This window comes from Oncorhynchus kisutch, linkage group LG10 (genome assembly GCF_002021735.2).
Source record: "Oncorhynchus kisutch isolate 150728-3 linkage group LG10, Okis_V2, whole genome shotgun sequence".
NCBI lineage: Eukaryota > Metazoa > Chordata > Actinopteri > Salmoniformes > Salmonidae > Oncorhynchus > Oncorhynchus kisutch.
Genome location: NC_034183.2, coordinates 25,167,047 through 25,189,355, shown reverse-complemented (window position 1 = coordinate 25,189,355; position 22,309 = coordinate 25,167,047). Strand labels below are relative to the sequence as shown.

General features: G+C 42.6%; 1 protein-coding gene and 1 long non-coding RNA gene across 15 annotated transcripts in view; one reads left to right on the top strand and one right to left on the bottom strand.

Moving 5' to 3' along the window:
- Positions 1-22,309, bottom strand: part of LOC109897957 (guanine nucleotide exchange factor DBS) — a 72,785-nt gene that overhangs the window by 6,706 nt on the left and 43,770 nt on the right. For 5 of the 14 annotated variants that reach the window (XM_031833383.1, XM_031833386.1, XM_031833389.1 and 2 more), the window contains 13 exons: positions 21,491-21,557; positions 20,946-21,061; positions 18,894-18,963; positions 18,714-18,806; positions 16,466-16,558; positions 16,076-16,201; positions 15,144-15,368; positions 14,399-14,491; positions 13,950-14,043; positions 12,878-12,932; positions 12,635-12,732; positions 3,603-3,701; positions 589-675 (listed from right to left, as the gene is read on the bottom strand). In XM_031833383.1, the coding sequence (XP_031689243.1) occupies positions 589-675; positions 3,603-3,701; positions 12,635-12,732; positions 12,878-12,932; positions 13,950-14,043; positions 14,399-14,491; positions 15,144-15,368; positions 16,076-16,201; positions 16,466-16,558; positions 18,714-18,806; positions 18,894-18,963; positions 20,946-21,061; positions 21,491-21,557 (1,316 nt within the window). The remainder of the gene's footprint in view (positions 1-588; positions 676-3,602; positions 3,702-12,634; positions 12,733-12,877; positions 12,933-13,949; positions 14,044-14,398; positions 14,492-15,143; positions 15,369-16,075; positions 16,202-16,465; positions 16,559-18,713; positions 18,807-18,893; positions 18,964-20,945; positions 21,062-21,490; positions 21,558-22,309) is intronic. The other 9 variants (XM_031833393.1, XM_031833395.1, XM_031833396.1 and 6 more) reach the window with 4 other exon arrangements.
- On the top strand, positions 20,160-21,952 carry LOC116375806 (uncharacterized). Its single transcript, XR_004211182.1, has 2 exons — positions 20,160-20,513; positions 21,008-21,952. It is a non-coding gene; the product is annotated as an uncharacterized LOC116375806 (long non-coding RNA).

Genomic DNA, 22,309 nt, shown 5'->3' with positions numbered 1-22,309 from the left:
ATCCTCAGTTTTCATTGATCATAAGTCTACCTACTTTTTAATGATGTTTCTAGATTTTACAGCGCTTTGAGATTTCATTATGTAATGAATAGCACTATAAAAAGTAGAATAAATTATTATTACAAGTTATTGAAATGCTTGATTGTTAGGAGGGAATATAGTTAAAGGAGAACTTTACGATAAAATCCCTTGGATTTTTCATGGGGAAATGAAGTTCCTATCTAAATTCCAACAACAATTGCACTTGCTTTGCAGCTCTGAATGTCACCCCACATTCCAAATGTCAGCTTTTCAAAATTTACATTTTATTACTATGGTTTCTCAACAAAAAAAAGACTATTCAGTGTTTTCGCTTTTCCATTTTGTTTCATTTCTGAGACTGATTTTATTCATGCATCTCATACATTTCATGAGTCATAAATGGGTAGAATTTGTTGAGAAAATGACTTTTTTTCCTCTCCCTTCCTTCTCTCTCTCAAAGAGCTCCCTCACTAACCTGTCGGTGCCTGCTCTCAGACACTTTAAAAAGTTTGATGGTGACGGGTGGAGAGAGAAAAAGAAAGAGAGAGACCGCAGGCAATCAGGTACCTTTTGTGCGGCTGGTGGCAGAGACACTGATAGAGGAGGCTACAGAGAAGCGGCGTGTGACATCTGTCTCCTTAGATGGAGCCTCGGCTGTGAAAGGCAAGGGTTAGCAATTAGCTGAGCACAGAAGAAGAGGGAGGGAGAGAGGGCAAAGCAATGGCAAGGCTAAAGGAGCATATTCCATTGAGGATTCCTCTTTCCTCTGGATTGATTCCTGATCTTATACAATACTTGGTGATAACTGTCACTGTTGATTCCTCACTACACACAGTCCAGTTTATGGAGATTGGCTTAATTGCCAAAATGGTGCACTTTTTTCCACTTACCCAGTCAGATAAACTCATGGATACCATTTTTATGTCTATGCGTGCAGTTTGAAGGCGGTTTAAGCATGCTAACGTTATGTTCCTGTAGACTTCCAGACATTGTGCTAACGCTAGTTAGCAATGACTCCACAAACTCCATCTAACTTCCTTCAAACTGCATGCAGAGACATCAACATGGTATCTATTAGTTCATCTTACTATGGGTAAGGAAAGAAAGTAGAGAAGCGGTGGCAGGACCGCGTTTGGGAAACCATGGTCTGTGGGACTGAGACCGTGCAATGAGTGGAGGAGACACGAGGAAGTGCAGGGCATTGCATTGCTAGCGGGTGGCAGCATTCTCACAGGCGCAGATGAGAAATCCATGGGTGGGATATGCTAACAAGATGAAATCTATCAACAACAAGTTCACAGCGAGGCGTTACCTCGGCAAACCAAAAAGTGCAAAAACATCACCCCCTCAGTGTCTATTTCTCTTCAGCTTTAGCTAGCCTGCTCTACTCTCCATCAAGGATGGCGCCAACTATACATTATTAGATTATCACCATACAAATGATGACATAGTATACACGGTAATGTTATTGCCCACTTACAAACCACAATACCCCTGTAATAGCACTAACGTGGTAATAAAACAATACTTAAATAAACCCATCTCCCTGTTCAATTTGTTTGTTTAACTGAAAGCAGTATAATGTTTGCATAATGTAAACATCTGATGTAGCGCCAAGCTATCAGTATTGTGATGAAGGATGTATTCTGTGGAGAGATTCTGCCATCGTTCATTATGCTTTTGTGTGCCTTGAAGTGAACCTTAACCACTAAAACAAGAGAAAAACATTGAATCAAACCATCCTCTTAAAAAAATTTAAAAAAAAAACATTTTAAGGCGCGTTTAAATGTCAAGAGCATAGCACATTACAGGCTGACATTTACTACGGCTGAGAACGTAGCCTTCATGTGTTTTCATTGCCTATACGTCAAGGTTGTTTTATACTAGTGATGGGCATTTGAAATGATTTCATTAAATTTTTTTGTAACTTTGTTTAAACTTGGACACTTGTTTGATGCGCAGACTGCGCGACTCAGGAGAGATGGTGCCCCAGGGAGGGATAGAGCGAAAAAGTAGACAGACTCGCGCTAGGCAGACAAACTTGTAAATGCCCATAGGTTATCCATCATCCCATCTGGCAGTGCATGTCTTTACTGCATCAAATCGATGTAAATAATCTAGATAAGATAGCTAGCCAGCTACACTAATTGAGGCTATTTTGCTGTGCTCCCTGTCCTTGTCAACAACAGTTCCATTCGATTAAATAACAGCCTATCTGTCGGTTGCTCGTTGCAGATTCACCTTCTCATTTAGTAACGAAACTCCTGAAAATGTAAAATCTCTTTGTCCTAGACATACAAGTATTTGGCAACTTGTGACATATACTCCCCGCCATAATTATTTGGACAGTGAAGCTAAAGAGAAAACGGATGAGAGAAAATGTTGCAATTTTATAACAATGTCATGCAATTCCATACTCATTTTGCCATGGGGCAAAGATATATTTTTGTAGTTTTACAGCCAATTTCTTGCAATTGTACCCATTTCGCCAGGGGGTGGTGAGATATTTTAGCATTTTTAAAGATGATTTCCTGCAATTCTACACATGTTGTAATGACTTATGTATGCCATGTTAATAAGATATCTGAGTGAGAATGACTAACAAAATCAATGGGAGCCCCATGGAGGTCAGGGCTCCTGGACAGGTTCCCTGCGTGCCTAGTCGGTATTTGGCTATGAATACTACAAGTTTAAATAGCTGGCTAGACTAACTACCAATCTACACATTTCTTGCTGACATCCCTAGCAGCCGGGGGCACTAAGCGACCGCTTATGTCGCTTATGCCTGGAAGAGGCCCTGTTTGTGCCTCTAACTTTCTCACTCATCATTAGTCATGATTAATTAATGGTTGTCCGTAATTACGGTAGCATCCACATTAATGTTAAAGTGTTCAGAGACATATTCTTATTTACAATAAAAGTGACTCCAAAATGACACAATACATTATTTACACATACAATACATTATTTACCATTAATTTCTATCGGGTACAACATCATCCAAAACACAACCAAAACAAACTGCATATGCATCCAACAAGTTTGTAAAGTCACAAGCTTGATGTAGTCATTGCGTGCTGTGAATATGGGACCAAATACTAAACTTTGTACTATTTTAATACACTATAGGTGAATGTGTCCAAATACTTTTAACACCTACAAGTGGTGGGACTAGATACATAAAGTGCTTTCATTTCTAAACAGTAAAACAGATATGTATGAAAATACCCTCAAATAAAACGTGACATTCTGTACGGTCGCCTCATATAAAACATTTGATCTCGAATCCAAAATGCTGGAGTATAGAGACAAATTAAAAGTTTTTGCTTCACTGTTCGAAATAAATACGGAGGGGAGTACAATAGTTCTCTGCTCTGAGCAAAAGTGCCTGTATGTATTAGCAGCACAATGACACACAGAGTAGCAGGCTAGGGATGAGATGACCAACAATGAGAATGAATGAGAGCAGGTGAAGTTCTTCACAATACAATGAGTGGGACCTCTTCAAAGAGGGGATGAAGCCAAAGTCAAGAGTTAGGATGGAGTGGTGGTGGTCAGTGGAGATGTCATGGCTTCTTTACCTGAGGGAAGAGACCTTCTGTTGGAGAGGCCCTGCAAGGTGAAACGCTTTCTAGCGAGATAACCATTGTGGTCAGGGTTATTAGTGGCAGAAGCATCAGCTAGGGAAGGAAAGGGAGAGGACAATGGTAAAGGAGGCCGAGGGTAGAGAGAAAGCCCGAGGGACGACTTTGTAAGAGTAGTATGGATACCATGACAACCCTGGACATTTTGGAGACATTGACCCCGACTCAATCACCTACATTTTAGTCTGCATGAAAACTGATTCAAAGATCAGGGGTAGACCAACCTCAACCTATTTCTGAAAATAGATTCAGATGGTCACAAGTTTGAAGAGTGCTGACAAGGTTGTAAAAAAGCATGTTTATAAGGGGGCTCCCGAGTGGCACAGCGGTCTAAGGCAATGCATCTCAGTGCTAGAGGCGTCACTACAGACACCCTGGTTTGAATCCAGGCTGTATCACAACCGGCCGTGATTGGGAGTCCCATAGGGTGGCGCACAATTGGCTCAGCATCGTCCGGGTTTGGCTGGTGTAGGCCGTCATTGTAAAAAATAATTTGTTCTTAACGGACTTGCCAAGTTAAATAACAATAAATTTAAAAAAGACCATACTTGATACAGATGGTTGTTAATGATGGCTTTTATCTAGGTCTTTCTCATCCCTACCAAAAGGTTCTCTCTGTTCTAAACACAACACTGACAGAGCTCTGAGATGCATAATAAGCTTGACATGGAATTTCCTGGAGCCTTTCACCATATGGACTAAACCTGACCCATGATTGACCCCTCTATGCTCCATCAACAACACAACCTGCATTAGGAAGAGAAGAGTCCTCCACAATCATGCTGTAACTGCAACGGTATAAGGATTTAGACACCTGCCAATGCCAACTCTAGAAGACACTTTTACACAATAAATAATGTATATTTTCAAAGTGGACTTTGTGCGTGTGTGTGTGTGCATGTGTGTGATTTCAAGGACACTTTAACTACCTGCCCTGGAGGGTGTTCAAAATGTCCATTTTATCTTGTACATAATTATCACCTTCTGATTGTGAGAACACAAAATAATCACAACTCCCAGCTTCACCTCCTCTCACCAACATCACACCTCTGACAAAGGTGCCAAACAGAGAAATGTCAATGCTGCTGCTTCTTCTTCTTTCCTCAGAGGTTACTCTGGCCTTCTGGAGATGAGAAAATAAATTGGAGCTTTTGGATAACTATGAGAGAGAATCCAGTAGACTGACTGAGAATGTGAGCGTGGTATATACCGTATCCTTGGTAGCCCAGGAGGTTGGTGGCACCTTAATTGGGGAGAAAAAGCTCGTGGTAATAGCTGGAGAAGAATCAGTGGAATGGTACCAAATACAGCAAACACATGGTTTCCAAGTGTTTGGTGCCATTCCATTTGCCTAGTCCCGGCCATTATTATGAACCGTTCAGGCTCCACGGGTTGGCCGAATCTAACAGCTGGTCAGACTAACCCCAGAAGAATTGGGAGCAATGTTCCCTCTAAACTGCGCATGGGTGCGGCGCATGCACCTCCTCCAGGACTGCCACTCAGAAGAAATGTCATGCTGCGCAGCGATGCAAGAGATGCAACATTTCCAATGCAACAAACCAAAACAAATCTAACTTTGCAATATTGAGTCTGTGGTTTTGTTGTAGGTAGACCCAGACCACAACAGAGTACAATTCCATTGGCGGGTGTAGCTAGCCGATGAGCGGCCTTTCAATCACCTGCGAGTGAATGCGCTTTTCAGATCTGTTCAGATCAGAGAGCAGAGCAGAGCCGTGCATGTGCACGTTTATTGATATTCTTTGCTAGTTAGCGAGTTATCATCCCAACTATAGATAAGTATAGGTCAGCAATGGGGAGGTACTGCTTCCTACAAGAGCACAAAACATATAGGCCACATTTCAAGCTGTTTTTGAAAAGCCAGTCCAGTAAAAAGCTTTTGTCTTAATTAAAGAGGCAGTGTTGTATTTTGAGACAGGCTTGAATATGTAAATAAGCCAATAGGCAGTGGGGTAGCCTACATTGTCTAATTCTCTGTATGGTAATAATACATTTTATTTTGTAAAGTGGTTTCTTGCATCATTTTTATTGGCCTGGCCAAAGCTTTTGATATGGCAGACCATTCCATTCTTGTGGGCCGGCTAAAGAGTAATGGTGTCTCTGAGGGGGTCTTTGGCCTGGTTTGCTAACTACCTCTCTCAAAGAGTGCAGTGTATAAAGTAAGAAAATCTGCTGTCTCAGCCACTGCCTGTCACCAAGAGAGTACCCCGAGGCTCAATCCTAGGCCCCACGCTCTTCTCAATTTACATCAACAACATAGCTCAGGCAGTAGGAAGCTCTCTCATCCATTTATATGCAGATGATACAGTCTTATATTTTGTGTTAAATACTCTACAACAAAGATTTCTTAGTGTCCAACGAGCTTTTTCTACCCTTAACCTTGTTCTGAACACCTGCAAAACAAAGGTCATATGGTTTGGTAAGAAGAATGCCCCTCTTCCCACAGGTGTGATTACTACCTCTGAGGGTTTAGAGCTTGAGGTAGTCACCACATACAAGTACTTGGGAGTATGGCTAGACGGTGCACTGTCCTTCTCTCAGCACATACCAAAGCTGCAGGCTAAAGGTAAATGAAGACTTGGTTTCCTCTATCGTAATCGCTCCTCTTTCACCCCAGCTGCCAAACTAAACCTGATTCAGATGACGATCCTACCCATGCTAGATTATGGAGGCGTAATTTATAGCTCGGCAGGTAAGGGTGCTCTCGAGTGGCTAGATGTTCTTTACCATTCGACTATCAGATTAGCCACCAATGCTCCTTATAGGACACATCACTGCACTCTATACTCCTCTGTAAACGGGTCATCTCTGTAAACCCTTCACAAGACCCACTGGTTGATGCTTATTCATAAAACCCTCTTAGGCCTCACTCCCCCCTATCTGAGATATCTACTGCAGCCCTCATCCTCCACATACAACACCCATTCTGCCAGTCACATTCTGTTAAAGGTCCCCAAAGCACACACATCCCTGAGTCGCTCCTCTTTTCAGTTCGCTGCAGCTAGCGACTGGAACGAGCTGCAACAAACAATCAAACTGGACAGTTTTATCTCAATCTCTTCATTCAAAAACTCATATCATGGACACTCTTACTGACACTCTGGCTGCTTTGTGTGATGTATTGTTGTCTCTACCTTCTTGACCTATGTGCTGTTGACTTAATGTTGCTGCCCAATAATGTTTGTGCCATGTTTTTGTGCTGCTACCATGTTGTGTTGCTACCATGTTGTTGTCATGTTGTGTTGCTACCATGCTGTGTTGCTACCATGTTGTTGTCATGTTGTGTTGCTACCATGCTGTGTTGCCGCCTTATGTTGTTGTTTTAGGTCTGTATGTAGTGTTGTGTCTCTATTGTTGTGATGTGTGTTTTGTCCTATATTCATATTGTATTTTTTATGTAATTTTATCCCAGGCCCCCGTCGCCGCGGGAGGCCTTTTGGTAGGCCGTCATTGTAAATAAGAATTTGTTCTTAACTGACTTGCCTAGTTAAATAAATACATTTAATAACAATCATACAATACAATGCAATGTATCTGGCCCATGGTGTTACAGACCAAGTACAACATAATTAATATCAAGCTCTTCATAATGTAAAAAAAAGTCTCATGCAATGTAGGCCTGCATTTAACATATAGGCTACTGTAGGATATATCATAGAAAAAGCTATTTCCATGTGAACATGTTATGGGACTTGCTCCAGTGGTTTTGTTGGTAGGTCTACATTATGCTCAAATTGCCACAATAGCCTATTGGCTACTGTCTAAAACTGTAAGGGTACAGCCTCAGTGTTCACTGTAAACAACATTCAAGTTTCTGCTCACGGGACCTAAAATTTGTTCAGTTCCCCCCCAAAATTTGAGGGAACATTGCTTGGGAGGTATAGTGAGATGTATTATTGAAACTAAAGTATTTGGAGTCATGACCTCTGGAGTGGGTCCTGCTGACCCAAAAAGGAAACAGTTCCAATTAGGGAAATGGTTGGCATCAGCTAAAAAATCCCACCAGACCACAGTACAAATCTCATTGTAGTCAAAACCGTACTGTACTACAGCTGGGTACCTGTATGACTTCAGTGTAAGGTTGGGACTGGATTCATTTTTTTCTGGTAAAGCTCAACTCTACAACAGCTTCTGTCATATTCCTTTCCCAAAGAGGAGAAGGGGAGAGATTTTCTCTGTGAGTCCGTGGTGGGGGTAATAAAGGCCCCCGTGCACCCAGAACTAAGCACCTGTCAGATCCACTTACTTCTCGAGCCAGTGACGTCCAGTCACCGACTACATCCAGAGTCAAAGAGCCACTCTCCTCTCCTAAACACCACCACTCGCTCCCTGGCAGACAGACTACAGTTAGCCCAGGTCCCTCTCACTGTGACGCAGCAGCACCCTGCCGCCGGGATCTACACAGCGTGAAATCGTACCTGTTACCTCATCCTCATCTGCCAGTATAGTGAGCCGGTGTAGTGAGCAATCAGAGTGGAGTGGGGGTGAGGGGTTGGCTGGGGATGATGCCGAGACAGACAGACTGAGCCAGTAATACATCCATCCTCTCATCTCTCACTAACAGAGTTAAAGCCCAGATGAAACATCCCAGCTAATTGTGCCATCAGTCTGGTGTCTTTCACAATGCCATTATGGGATAATTTGTAGATGGCAGATGCTGCCTCTTGTTTCCAGTGAACGCAGCTGAGTGGATGCTAGTTGGTCAGGGCTCGGGGTTGGTGGTAGGGCTTTTGCGGTGACCATATTAAGACACCAGCAGTCATGAGTCATAACCGCAGTAAAATTCCATGTGAGTCACGGTAATCTCCTTTTATGCACTTTGGACATGCCTCAGCTCCAAATAACTGGGTACTCAGGGCTCTATTGTCCCTTTAACCACTCTGACATCAATGCAAAATGCAATTGAAAATCACATCAAACACATATCAGCAAAACAGAAGGCCAATAGTACTTTTAAAACTCACCTCACTGCGATGATCAATTTCAAGAAAGAAATTCAACAGCAGGTTGAAACCATGTAAAACATGGTTGTTGTGTTTCAAAGCCTAACACAACAAAATGGACAGCGCTATCTAAGGTGATGATTAATTCAAAACACCCATACAAGATTTTATGCATATGCAAGCCCCCCCCCCCCCCAAAAAAAACCTTCATAAAAATTATGAATGTTTCATTATACAATACATAGCATACCGCATATTACGCATAGCAGTAAAACATAAAACTGATTTAAGATGTCTTTGGTACATAATTGGTCTAGCCTATACTCCAAAATTAAACAATTCTAGTAATCGCCTTGGACTGTATTATTATGCATACTGGATGGACTGGTTACCTTACGCATGCTACACTCCAAAATGTCTATCCATGAGTCTGAGAGTGAACGTATAGCTCTAAGCGATGCTGTTGGTTCATTGATTGTGCAGTGCGGCTTACAGTTCGCCTACAATGAGTGAATTTGTATTTTGAATAGCCTAGTAATAGGGCATTTTTATATTTTCAAAATGAATTGGGTGACACAGCTATACAGAATATCTCACCAGCATGCGTTTCGATTTCCTCCCTCTCCATTATTCCTTTCTTGAGCGTGCAGACGGGCTGTCAACAAATATGTTACTATCGATGTTCGCGAACAGATTTCACTTGGTTTCCCGAAATAAGCACTTAGCTGCAGCAACAAGGTTGGAGAAGCCATTGCATACAGAATTTTGGTGGAATATCACCAGTGAGTGCATGTTCCTCAAACAGTGGTTCATGTGGACACCCCTTCAAATTAATGGATTCGGCTATTTCAGCCTCACCGGTTGCTGACAGGTGTATAAAATCGAGCACACAGCCATGCAATCTTCATAGATAAACATTGGCAGTAGAATGGCCTTACTGATGAGCTCAATGACTTTTAACATGGCATGGTCAAAGAGTGCCACCTTTCCAACAAGTCAGTTTGTCAAATTTCTGCCCTGCTAGAGCTGTCCCAGTCAAGTGTAAGTGATGCTATTGTGAATTGGAAATGTCTAGGAGCAATAACAGCTGAGCCGCGAAGTGGTAGTCCACACAAGCTCACAGAATGGGACTGCCAAGTGCGGAAGCGCATAGTGTGTAAAAATTGTCTGTCCTCGGTTGCATCACTCACTACCGAGTTCCAAACTGCATCTGGAAGCAACCTCAGCATAAGAACTGTTCGTCACGAGCTTCATGAAATGGGTTTCCATGGTCAAGCAGCCACACACAAGCCTAAGATCACCATTCTCAATACCAAGAGTCAGCTCGAGTGGTGTAAAGCTCGCCACCAGTGGAAATGCGTTCTCTGGAGTGATTAATCACACTTCACCATCTGGCAGTCCAACGGATGAATCTGGGTTTGGCGGATGCCAGGAGAATGCTACCTGCCTGAATGCATAGTGCCAACTGTAAAGTTTGGCGGATGAGGAATAATGGTCTGGGGCTGTTTTCGTGGTTCAGGCTAGGTCCTATAGTTCCAGTGAAGGGAAATCTTAATGCTTCTGTGCTTCCAACTTTGTGGCAATAGTTTGGGGAAGGCCCTTTCCTATTTCAACGTGACAATGCCAAGAGTGTCCAAAGCTGTCATCAAGGCAAAAGGTGGCTACTTTGAAGAAACTAAAATCTAAAATATATTTAGATTTGTTTAACACTTTTTTGGTTACCACATGATTCCATATGTTTTATTTCATAGTTTTGATATCTTCACTATATATTCTACAATGTAGAAAACAGCAAAATAAAGAAAAACCCAACCCTTGAATGAGTAGGTGTGTCCAAAAGTTTGACTGGTACTGTATGTTTTGATTTGTAAGACATTCTAAAGTTTGTATCATTCACAACTAAAGTTGCCAAATCTAAATCTAGCATGTAGGACCTGTTTCAAATGATCTCTTTTATGCTCAACATGGCCACTTCATATGCGCAGTCAATCAATCCTTAATGAAAAAAAATCCTTTATATTTATTCAGCTACAGTGCCTTGCGAAAGTATTCAGCCCCCTTGAACTTTGCGACCTTTTGCCACATTTCAGGCTTCAAACATAAAGATATAAAACTGTATTTTTTTGTGAAGAATCAACAACAAGTGGGACACAATCATGAAGTGGAACGACATTTATTGGATATTTCAAACTTTTTTAACAAATCAAAAACTGAAAAATTGGGCGTGCAAAATTATTCAGCCCCCTTAAGTTAATACTTTGTAGCGCCACCTTTTGCTGCGATTACAGCTGTAAGTCGCTTGGGGTATGTCTATCAGTTTTGCACATCGAGAGACTGAAATTTTTTCCCATTCCTCCTTGCAAAATAGCTCGAGCTCAGTGAGGTTGGATGGAGAGCATTTGAACAGCAGTTTTCAGTTCTTTCCACAGATTCTCGATTGGATTCAGGTCTGGACTTTGACTTGGCCATTCTAACACCTGGATATGTTTATTTTTGAACCATTCCATTGTAGATTTTGCTTTATGTTTTGGATCATTGTCTTGTTGGAAGACAAATCTCCGTCCCAGTCTCAGGTCTTTTGCAGACTCCATCAGGTTTTCTTCCAGAATGGTCCTGTATTTGGCTCCATCCATCTTCCCATCAATTTTAACCATCTTCCCTGTCCCTGCTGAAGAAAAGCAGGCCCAAACCATGATGCTGCCACCACCATGTTTGACAGTGGGGATGATGTGTTCAGGGTGATGAGCTGTGTTGCTTTTACGCCAAACATAACATTTTGCATTGTTGCCAAAAAGTTCAATTTTGGTTTCATCTGACCAGAGCACCTTCTTCCACATGTTTGGTGTGTCTCCCAGGTGGCTTGTGGCAAACTTTAAACGACACTTTTTATGGATATCTTTAAGAAATGGCTTTCTTCTTGCCACTCTTCCATAAAGGCCAGATTTGTGCAATATACGACTGATTGTTGTCCTATGGACAGAGTCTCCCACCTCAGCTGTAGATCTCTGCAGTTCATCCAGAGTGATCATGGGCCTCTTGGCTGCATCTCTGATCAGTCTTCTCCTTGTATGAGCTGAAAGTTTAGAGGGACGGCCAGGTCTTGGTAGATTTGCAGTGGTCTGATACTCCTTCCATTTCAATATTATCGCTTGCACAGTGCTCCTTGGGATGTTTAAAGCTTGGGAAATCTTTTTGTATCCAAATCCGGCTTTAAACTTCTTCACAACAGTATCTCGGACCTGCCTGGTGTGTTCCTTGTTCTTCATGATGCTCTCTGCGCTTTTAACGGACCTCTGAGACTTTCACAGTGCAGGTGCATTTATACGGAGACTTGATTACACACAGGTGGATTGTATTTAGCATTAGTCATTTAGGTCAACATTGGATCATTCAGAGATCCTCACTGAACTTCTGGAGAGAGTTTGCTGCACTGAAAGTAAAGGTGCTGAATAATTTTGCACGCCCAATTTTTCAGTTTTTGATTTGTTAAAAAAGTTTGAAATATCCAATAAATGTCGTTCCACTTCATGATTGTGTCCCACTTGTTGTTGATTCTTCACAAAAAAATACAGTTGTATATCTTTATGTTTGAAGCCTGAAATGTGGCAAAAGGTCGCAAAGTTCAAGGGGGCCGAATACTTTCGCAAGGCACTGTAAGTTCAATGATATCTTTCTTACTATAAAATCTTGTCAGCTAATTGAACAAGCCTACAGCCTATGGCATGGAGCATAGCCAGATAACATGGGCCGACAGTAGGCCAACTCATATTCTGTTCTTCTGAAATGTATTTCTTCATATCATTATGTTTTTTAGAACTGACAAAAAATATATATTTATTGTGATGGTGTATATTAAATTGATTTAGTAAATGTTCCAAAGACCATAAACATGTTCATGTTAATTAAAGGTCAACTACCGTGAGACTGAAAGTCTTTTGCATGACAATAACTGGCTGACAAAATGTCATGACCGCCACAGCCCTAGTTGGCGGCTGTGTGATCTCTCACCTCGTTTCTGTCTCATGTTGGGGCTGGGGTTGCTCCTCCTGAAGCCTGTCTCCGGGCTAGACGAGTCCGACTGCCTCAGGGCCATTTTGCGCATGTTTCTGAGCGGCGGAGAGGAGCGATATGAGACAGTCAATCACACAGCCACTACAGAAGCATTACATTCCCTGTACTTGAGAGCATCTATGCGCTGCTGCCATTCAATCACACGACATGATGAAAACGTTGTGAGACCAAGTACTCTACCTCATGGGAGCATGATACACATTCTCAGTGATCTTCTGATGGAGTTGACTAGCCTCTGTGAATGGAGAGAAAAATGGTATTAGAATATAACATAGATTTTCAATGGAACGACATATTAGTTTAGGTTAAATTGACATAAAACGGTCAGGGAGGTGGATTCATAGGTATGCAAGTGTGTGTGTGTGTGTGTGTGTATATATTTGTTGTTTGCATGCTTGTGTACATCACACTGCGTGTAGGACTGTGTGAGAAACCTGCAGTCAAAAGCAGGTTGATAAAACTATGTTTCAATGCCAGGCGATAAAACAGGAGAAATCCCAGGAGTTACATAAGCCACAGGAGGGTATGTGGACCAAAACAGTGTAGACAGACCAGAAGCCGTGGGCCAAAACAGTGGTGTAGACAGAATGGAAGCCCCTAATCTGTGTCTTTAACAGGAGGGACAGGACAGTTGACTGCCAAAGCCCAGGGGAGGAATCAAATCAAACAGCTGCAGTACAAGCCACTGCCTTGTCCTGCTATTGCACAAACCCCATGTCGCTGGGCTTTTTAACATCTCACACTGGCTTATCTTGTGTGCTTCTCTATGCTGCTGTACGTGCTCCCCTCCCCTCCCACCACTTGCCAGCAGAGACAGGTGTAAATCACATCCAGGCCAGAGCCTCTTTCTCTCTCTCTGCTTCATATGAGGGCTGCTGTGTCATTACCCAGTCCCCTCACACATACACCCTCTCTCTCACACACACACACACACAGGTTGTCAGTTCAGTTGAGAGGACACAATGCACAGAGGGTCGTTTTCCTGACTGTCAGGCGCTTCGGAGCGGAACATGGGGCGATTGATGCATACTACTAGGGAGGTGGAGGGAGAGGACAGGAGGAGAGGAGGACAGGAATGTGTGGACTGTACCATCTGGTCAGGTAAGTGTTCTCAAACACTAGTCTTCCCCCCCCCGCTTAACATTCACATCACCGTTCTGGGAGGCATCAGGGCTGTGTCCAGGTGTCCAGTGTGGGAGCTGAGAGGATGGTATAAATATGCCTATACAGAGAATCCCCACACACTGCATACCTCTGCACGCTTCGAGCTGGCCTGTCAGAACTTTCCGGATCTCTGACACCCACATGTTCTTCACATCCATGGAGGGAGCCTGGGGAGACACACACTAATATATATATATATATATCCATATATATATATAAACACCCTTTGAGGTTTAACTGTACAGCCTCCCTCACACCAGACAGTGGATGTTTCTGTCGTAGCGAAGTCTGAGGAGCTACTCTCAGTGGGACAACACTGCCACCAAGTGGTCACAAGGAGAATATCATACAGAAAAGGCATTTGACGTCTTCATGACAAATGTCTCAGGAGTGAGAGGTATGCTTCTTAGAAAATAATGTTGCTGAATCACATCTCTTATTACAAAGTCTGGCATCTATTTAGTATTCTTTGGAAAATAACTAGTCATTTAAATGGAAACAATTGAGTTTTAACGCAGAAAGTTTATGGACATGTACCTGAATGATGTAAACTTCCTCTCTGCCGTTATACCAGACCTCAAACTTCTTAATGTCTCCTTTGACATTTTCGGTGATTCCTACAGCACTCATCTGAAATAGGGGCAAGACTGCGGTTAACAACAATGACAGCTTTATATTTCTGATTTCTCCTGCAGCTTCACATAAGCACACGTAAAGAGAATAATTTAAAGATAGAATCCTGCTCAGAGGCTCTTGTATTCTGCAAATGAATGTGAACTGGTACAGCCTTTTAGTTCAGCTTTAATTCCAATTGAATGGCTCTATCCTGAAACAGCCCTGGGCTGAAACATGTATTTTCATATTAAGTTATGAACACCATTACTCATTGACCAAGTGACAGTCAGAGTGTATTACATGCACAGCACTTTATATCAGCAAGTGAGAGAAAAAAAACAAGTTCATCAAATATTTCCTTTAGAAAACAAAGGGTTGTCCCAGCATCCCATTGATGAAAGGAGGTCCTGTCATCTCAAGGCCCTGTTTCCTGCCCTGGCTTTTCATGCATCTAGATTAGCTTGAATTTAAATTTGTGGCATGACAGTGAATTCCAAGGTTCTCAGGGGATCGGAGAGAGCCACTGTAAAGTTTCCACATGAGAAGGGGGAAGTAAGTGGAGGATGGTGAGAATTGTAGCCCCGCGGACAGTTAAAACCATTCAAATTCCAGGTGAGCAATTGTTATGTTTGTCCAACAAGGAACTGACCCCACAAGCCAACATCACCTTTAGGGAGTGTTTGAAGCTGTAGGAGGCGGACGGCTTCTCGTGTCCGTCCGTGGTCTCCTCCCGCTTCTTACAGAAAAGCAGCATCTTATTGTAGAGGAACAGGTGCCTCTGCATGGGCTTGAAGCGAGCCAGGTCCTTCACCTTGCTGTGGCCCTTCTTGTGGTCCGTCCACACGTTGAATGAGCCCTGCATCAGGAGCTTGCCCAGCTCACTAAGGTTCCCCTGGGGATGGGAGAGGCACACAGGGGACATCAGTCCTACACCCTCACACATACAGTACACCTAGCCATAACACTCTCTCCGACAGATTAGTCAAACTGATTAACAGCAGGACTTCCTGGAACTTTGACACAGCCCAACAGATCCACTCTAAGATAGGAACAGTAAGGATCTAAATCGGACTGATTTTTCAAACCCTTTCACTCGAGCCAAGTCATACACCTCAGCCAGGAGCTGTTCACTCCCTTCGCGTCAGGCAGACGGTATTGGAGCATGAGGTCTGATACCAACAGGCTCAGAGACAGTTTCTATCTTCAAGATATCAGACTGCTGAACACTTGAACTGGACTGACCACCTGACACATGCACTCATCCACACATGCACACAAACACACATTCATGATACACACACAGCACAACTCCTGCTACCATACTGCACAATTGGGGGCAGAATTTAAAACACATACCCAATCCCCCCTTCCCCAAATCACGTGTAAATATTGGACTATAAATTGTGCCTTCCTTACCTATGCTAAAATATTTATTATATTCTATTGAGCCATTTACTTTATGTTCGTATTGTTATGCTTTATTATTTATTGTTGTTTTTGCATTGTCAAGAAGGAACCTGCAAGTAACCATTTCATTGGACGGTGTGTACGATGCATCTCGAGTCCATTTTACAACGAATAAAACTTGAAACTACTGACCTCGAATCCCGTTATGGCAATTTGATGCATGGAGTCATTGACAGACTTGATGATGTCCAGCATGGTGGCAAGGGCCTCCTCCAATTCAGCAGTACCCTCCTGGTTCTTACTGCATTTCAGCATCTCCTACAAAGGAAACAGAGCCGGGTCAGGACAAAGCCAAGTGGGATAAATAATGCATCTTAGCTCCTCTGCTTGAGAGTCAAGGTCTTCAAATTAGATCAGTCTGAAGGAAGTGCTTTGCATGTTAGCCCTTGGGCAGTGAAGGAGGATGTTTGAGCAGTGAAGACATTTACATCTTATCTGTTATCTGTGTGTTGCTCTAAAATTTGAATAAGCCTGTGATTGTATAGTGCTGAAGTGAAATATTAACCTCAGTGATAAACTTGCCTTGACCATCAGCTGGTACTTGGTGATCCTCTGCACAGGCTTGAGTAAATAAGCATCCAGGGAGAGTTTGTGGTCCAGCTTCTTCTGACATTCCTGCAGTAACAAACATCATAGAATGTTTCCTGTTGCAATCATTTACAGTGCATTCAGAAAGCATTGAGACCCCTTGATGTGTTCCACATTTTGGTACGTTATAGACTTATTCTAAAAATGGATTGAAAATATAAATATAATTCTCATCCATAATGACAAAGCGAAAACAGGTTAAGAAATGTTTTCACATTTATTACAAATTAAAAAACAGAAATAACTTATTTACATAAGTATTCAGACCCTTTGCTATGAGACTCCAAATTGAGCGCATGCTCTTTCCATTGATCATCCTTGAGATTCCACCTGTGGTAAATTCAATTGATTGGACATGATTTGGAAAGGCACACACCTGTCTATATAAGGTCTCACAGTTGACAGTGCATGTCAAAGCAAAAACCAAGCCATGAGGTTGAAGGAATTGTCTGTAAAGCTCCGAGACAGAATTGTGTCGAGGCACAGATCTGGGGAACGGTACCAAAAAATGTCTGCGGCATTGATGGTCCCCAAGAACACAGTGGCCTCCATCATTCTTAAATGGAAGAAGTTTGGAACCACCAAGACTCTTCCTAGAGTTGGCCGTCTGGCTAAACTGAGCAATCGAGGGAGAAGGGCCTTGGTCAGGGAGGTGACCAAGAACCCGATGGACACTCTGACAGAGCTCCAGATTTCCTCTGTGGAGATGGGAGAATCTTCCAGAAGGACAACTATCTCTACAGCACTCCACCAATCAGGCCTTTATGTTAGAGTGGCCAGACGGAAGCCACTCACATGACAGCCCGCTTGGAGTTTGCCAAAAGGCCCCTAAAGACTCTCAGACCATGAGAAACAAAATTATCTGGTCTGAATGCCAAGCATAACATTTTTTAGGAAACCTGGCACCATCCCTACAGTGAAGCATGGTGGTGGCAGCATCCTGCTGAGGGGATGTTTCTCAGTGGCAGGGAGACTAGTCATGATCGAAGGAAAGAGGAACGACGCAAAGTACAGAGAGATCCTGCTCCAGATCGCCCAGGACCTCAGACTGGGGCGAAGATTCACCTTCTAACAGGACAACAACCCTAAGCACACAGCCAGGACAATGCAGGTGTGGCTTCGGGACAAGTCTCTGAATGTCCCTGAGTGGTCCAGCCAGAGCCCGGACTTTAACCCGATCGAACATCTCTGGAGAGACTTGAAAGTAGCTGTGTAGCGACGCTCCCCATCCAACCTGACAGAGCATGAAAGGATCTGCAGAGAACAATGATCTGCAGAGAAGAAAGGTGTGCCAAGCTTGCAGTGTCATACCCAAGAAGACTCTAGGCTGTAATCGCTACCAAAGGTGCTTCAACAAAGTACTGAGTAAAGGGTCTGAATAATTATGTAAATGTGATCTCCGTTTTTATTTTTAATACATTTGTAAAATTTTCAAAAAAACTGTTTTCATCATGGGGGTGTGTAGATTGAGGGGGAACAAAAACTATTTAATCCATTTTAGAATAAGGCTGTAATGTAAAAAAAGGGGGGAAAAGTGGTTTAAGTCAAGGGGTCTGAATACTTTCCGAATGCACTGTCTGTCAAGCCAAATCCGAACCCTAAACAACAGGAAATGTATGTTCTTTCATTGACATGTTGCTTAAAGGGATACTGCAAACTTCCGGCATTTAATCCACTTACCCAGAGTCACATGAACTTGTGGATTCCATTTGTATGTCTCTGCGTTCAGTATGAAGGAATTTAGCGATAGTTTCGAAAGCCAATGCTAACTAGCATGAGCGCAATGACTGGAAGTCTACATGTACAGCGTAACCTTTATTTAACTAGGCAAGTCCGTTAAGAACAAATTCTTATTTTCAATGACGGCCTAGGAACAGTGGGTTAACTGCCTGTTCAGGGGCAGAACGACAGATTTGTACCTTGTCAGCTCGGGGATTTGAACTTGCAACCTTCCGGTTACTAGTCCAACGCTCTAACCACTAGGCTACCCTGCCACCGTTACGGTAGCGTAACTTCATACTGCATGCACAGACATAAGAATGGTATCCACAAGTTCATCTGACTCTGGGGAAGTAGAACAAGGTTCTCACAGTATCCCTTTAATGTAAACTGACACCATTATACAGTGGAATGCTATATCATAACTATGACAACACTTAGACACCCAAGGAATGGGAGTCACCTGGAAGAACAGGCTGTCTCCACACTGTCTCCACAGTGCCTCTGATCGAGGCTTGTTCTGACAATATTTCTCATAGATCTGCAGCTCTTCTTTCTGGAGAGAGACAGACACTTAGCAATGCAACATAACAGCACAGTAACGGCCTTCAGTTTCCAAATGACATCAACACAAGGAACTCACCCTTTTCAAAAAGCAGGTCCCTACCAATTCTGGCCTTTCCATGCAATTTTCAAGCTCTTTGAAAAATGTCCTGCGAACAAGAAGGATGAAGTCAACTCAATTAAAAAGTTCAACACATTTCCTGTTGACCCCTTACAAGGTACATAAAGTAATGTATAACATTGGATACAATTGCACATTCATCAGATTGACATTTCCTATGCTGGGATAATTGGGAAAGGATGTTGGGAAATTGTAGCTGGTAGACAGAGTCTGTGCACTTCTGTTTGGAACGTCTATGATGTGTAAAGTTATAGAAGCCATGGATGCCAGTCTGAACAACAAGGTTGGGATTTTTGTGGGGCCCTGCAGTTGAAATTAACCTACTGAACCCTGAGCCTTCCCAATGAGTGTCCCATTAGTATCATGCTTGGGGGTTTGTCCTGGGTTTTAACTCCTTAAGCATTACCACACCAAGGAGTTAATACAGTAAGTCCTTCAGCTATGGACACTGGACAGTATTTAGCTGAGTAGAGATAAAACATTATACAACAGAAATGATCCACATATAATGAAATGATAGTGTTAAGAGCTAAAACCCTGGCACTGAAATGTTGACATATCTGATATCTATGTGTTATGGATATTGTCATTGTATTAGAAATATGGACAAACTGGAAAAGCGGGGGTGAAGGGACATGTTCACGTGAATGTGTCTGCATAATATTGAATGCCCATGTGGCGTGGAGCTCTATGGGTCCCTGTGGAACCTTTTGTTTGCCCCTCTCACTGTAACCTAACCCCACCTGAGAGGGAGTGATCACAGGGCCTTGCAGAACAATGGGTGTCCATCACATGGGGCGTCACGCCTAGAATACAAAACCCCAAAGACAATACAGGGCCCACTGTCAATTGAGCTTTCTCAGCCAATCACAATGCAGGATGTTTGTTTATTTTTTACTTCTTGCACAGAGGTATTTTACAAAGCAAGATCAACGACTCTGCCAGTTCACTTACGTAAATAACGTATGATAAAAAATTAAATAAAAGATAAGCTTGAAATATGCATGGTCTGATTGACCCAACAACTAAAAGTACACAGTTTAGGTTTCCTAACAAACCAGAAAATCAATCAGTAGATATCAAATTTAGCTGGCTAAAGGCTTCTTTCTGCATGCTTCAGTTAGGCTGGCGAACTCGGCTAGGCGAACAGAACGAGTGCGCTCGCATACCTTCCACATTCGCTTGAAAAACTAGAAAAAAAAGCAGCAATGACATCAATGTTTGTCCATGTTGAGACGCCGTAGTCAGTATTAATCTAAAATAACTCAAGAAATCTGTCATTCATTTGGATGTTTTTGCCAAAGAGATCTTAGTCGTGCAGTTTTACATCTAACTAGGATGTTTGGTACAGTATTTCTCATTTGCATGAAAACAAATCGTCTATAGTTGTATGACAAACACTTAATTGAAGATTCCCTACTGTTGACCAATTACCGACGAAGGGGCGTAGGACTTCAGCTTCAGAACTTCGGCTTGCCTCCAGAAACATTTTTATGTGCACGAACAGCCGAAAAACCCTTGCCGAAACAAACGTCACAAAATCTCGTCATAATACAGTATATCCACGAACTGTTCCAGGTGGGAAGCATGCGGACGCCTTAACTTATTGATTCTGCTTTGTAGCATACTCTTCTGGTGATGATGAATGTTATTTGGAGCCTTCATAGTTGACATAGCGGTACAATGTGTTCTATATATATATAGCTTCCAGTGAAGAATGGGGGGGAAAACTTCCCGAGCTGTGAGAGAAAATAAAATAACCAGTTGTTCCATGTGAGTGCCTGCAGCCAAAGAATGCATAGTAGGAATGTGTTAAACACAGGTCAGGTCAAGATAAGCTGTCAGCAGTGGGAGACCAGTGAGAGGAAGAAGGCTATCTCTTAGGATTGTCATGTGGCAGGGGGGATGGGGACCATGCCAATCCTTTTTTCTTTTGACATCGCAGGCACATTTGTCAACTCACTGAATATGGAAATGTAATTTAGAACGAGACAGAGGAAGTTAGGTCACCTGTTGTGAAATTCATATATTTCTGGGAGATTGCCAAACAGTACATCTTTCTTGTTCTCCAGGGCTGCGGGAATGAGGGGGGAAAGCTCTGTGTTGTCCAGCTCGGCAGCATATCCCTGGAGAAGAAAATCACATTCAAAGCTAATGAGTGACGGCTCAGTGAAAACAATGATAATGTCAACACTTCTTTGATAATCTGAACCCAATCAAATCCTGTCCTCCACATGGCTTTACACATAACACTTGAATGAACATGATATGAACTTCAATCAATCACTGACAGTTTGAGTAGCCTAATGACTCATCTAATCAATAAAGACAGCACATTTTAAGTTCAACAAAAGTTCACACGGCATTCTGAAATGGGCAGATCTAATGCAACATTTACACTGCCGGTCAATTCGATTTTTAGAACAGGGTTTAATTTTCCCTAGGTGCAGTAAACAGAGAAAGGAGTGCTTTCTCTACTGTCTCCTTGACATTATTGCCACTAACTGGCAGCGTTTCACATGTCACGAGAGAGCCAATTAAAGTAACAAACGCACCTCCATGATGCTCTGCAGCTCCTCGACGTACAGCCTCTCAGTTTCAATCAGCTCATTCATGATGTGTCTGGGGAGGAAAAATACAGGATCCGTCAATACACAACAATTGCAGAGAAGCCCTTTAGTCGTATTTGTCAATGCAGATAGATTAATGAAACCCATAATGAGGACATCAACTGCCTCTCATACACTAAGTGCTTTGTCAAAGTTCTGAATGACCATCAACATTGTCATCGGGTTATTGTACCAACTCAAAAGAGGCTCTGCTAAAGACAACAGTACAGCACCCCAGATAGGAGGTACAAGGGAGGAAATAAGACCTTTGGAGAATTAACAGAGGAAGTTGTCATAAAACCAACCATCTTGAGCAAAGCTAACATTTCCAGACTTTAATGGCCCCTTTAATGTGCACATTTGTATGAGTTCTGAGGTCTTGATTTTTATGTGCCATCACGAGCCCATCGAGACACTGAGTGGTGTTTGATGTATGGTCACATTTTATAGGTCAATAAAGCTCCTCCAAAGGCCCCGCCAATCTCACAGAGGCAAGCATCTGTTATACCATAGGTGACTGCCTCCTAAGTCCCAACGCAATAAGATCTGTGAATATCGATTTTGGAAGATAGGGCAGCATCATGCGAATAAATATTATGGACAGAGATGCCTTGATTGAAGCCCTGGAGGGAAACTGTTCCATGACGCCATGTGCCTAGCCTGTTATTTGTGCTCCTAGGTCAAATCATTTTTATTGAGCACCCTAGTGGAGTGTTTATGATACATACTCTGCCATCCTCCCTCATGTTGCTTCCAGCAACACTA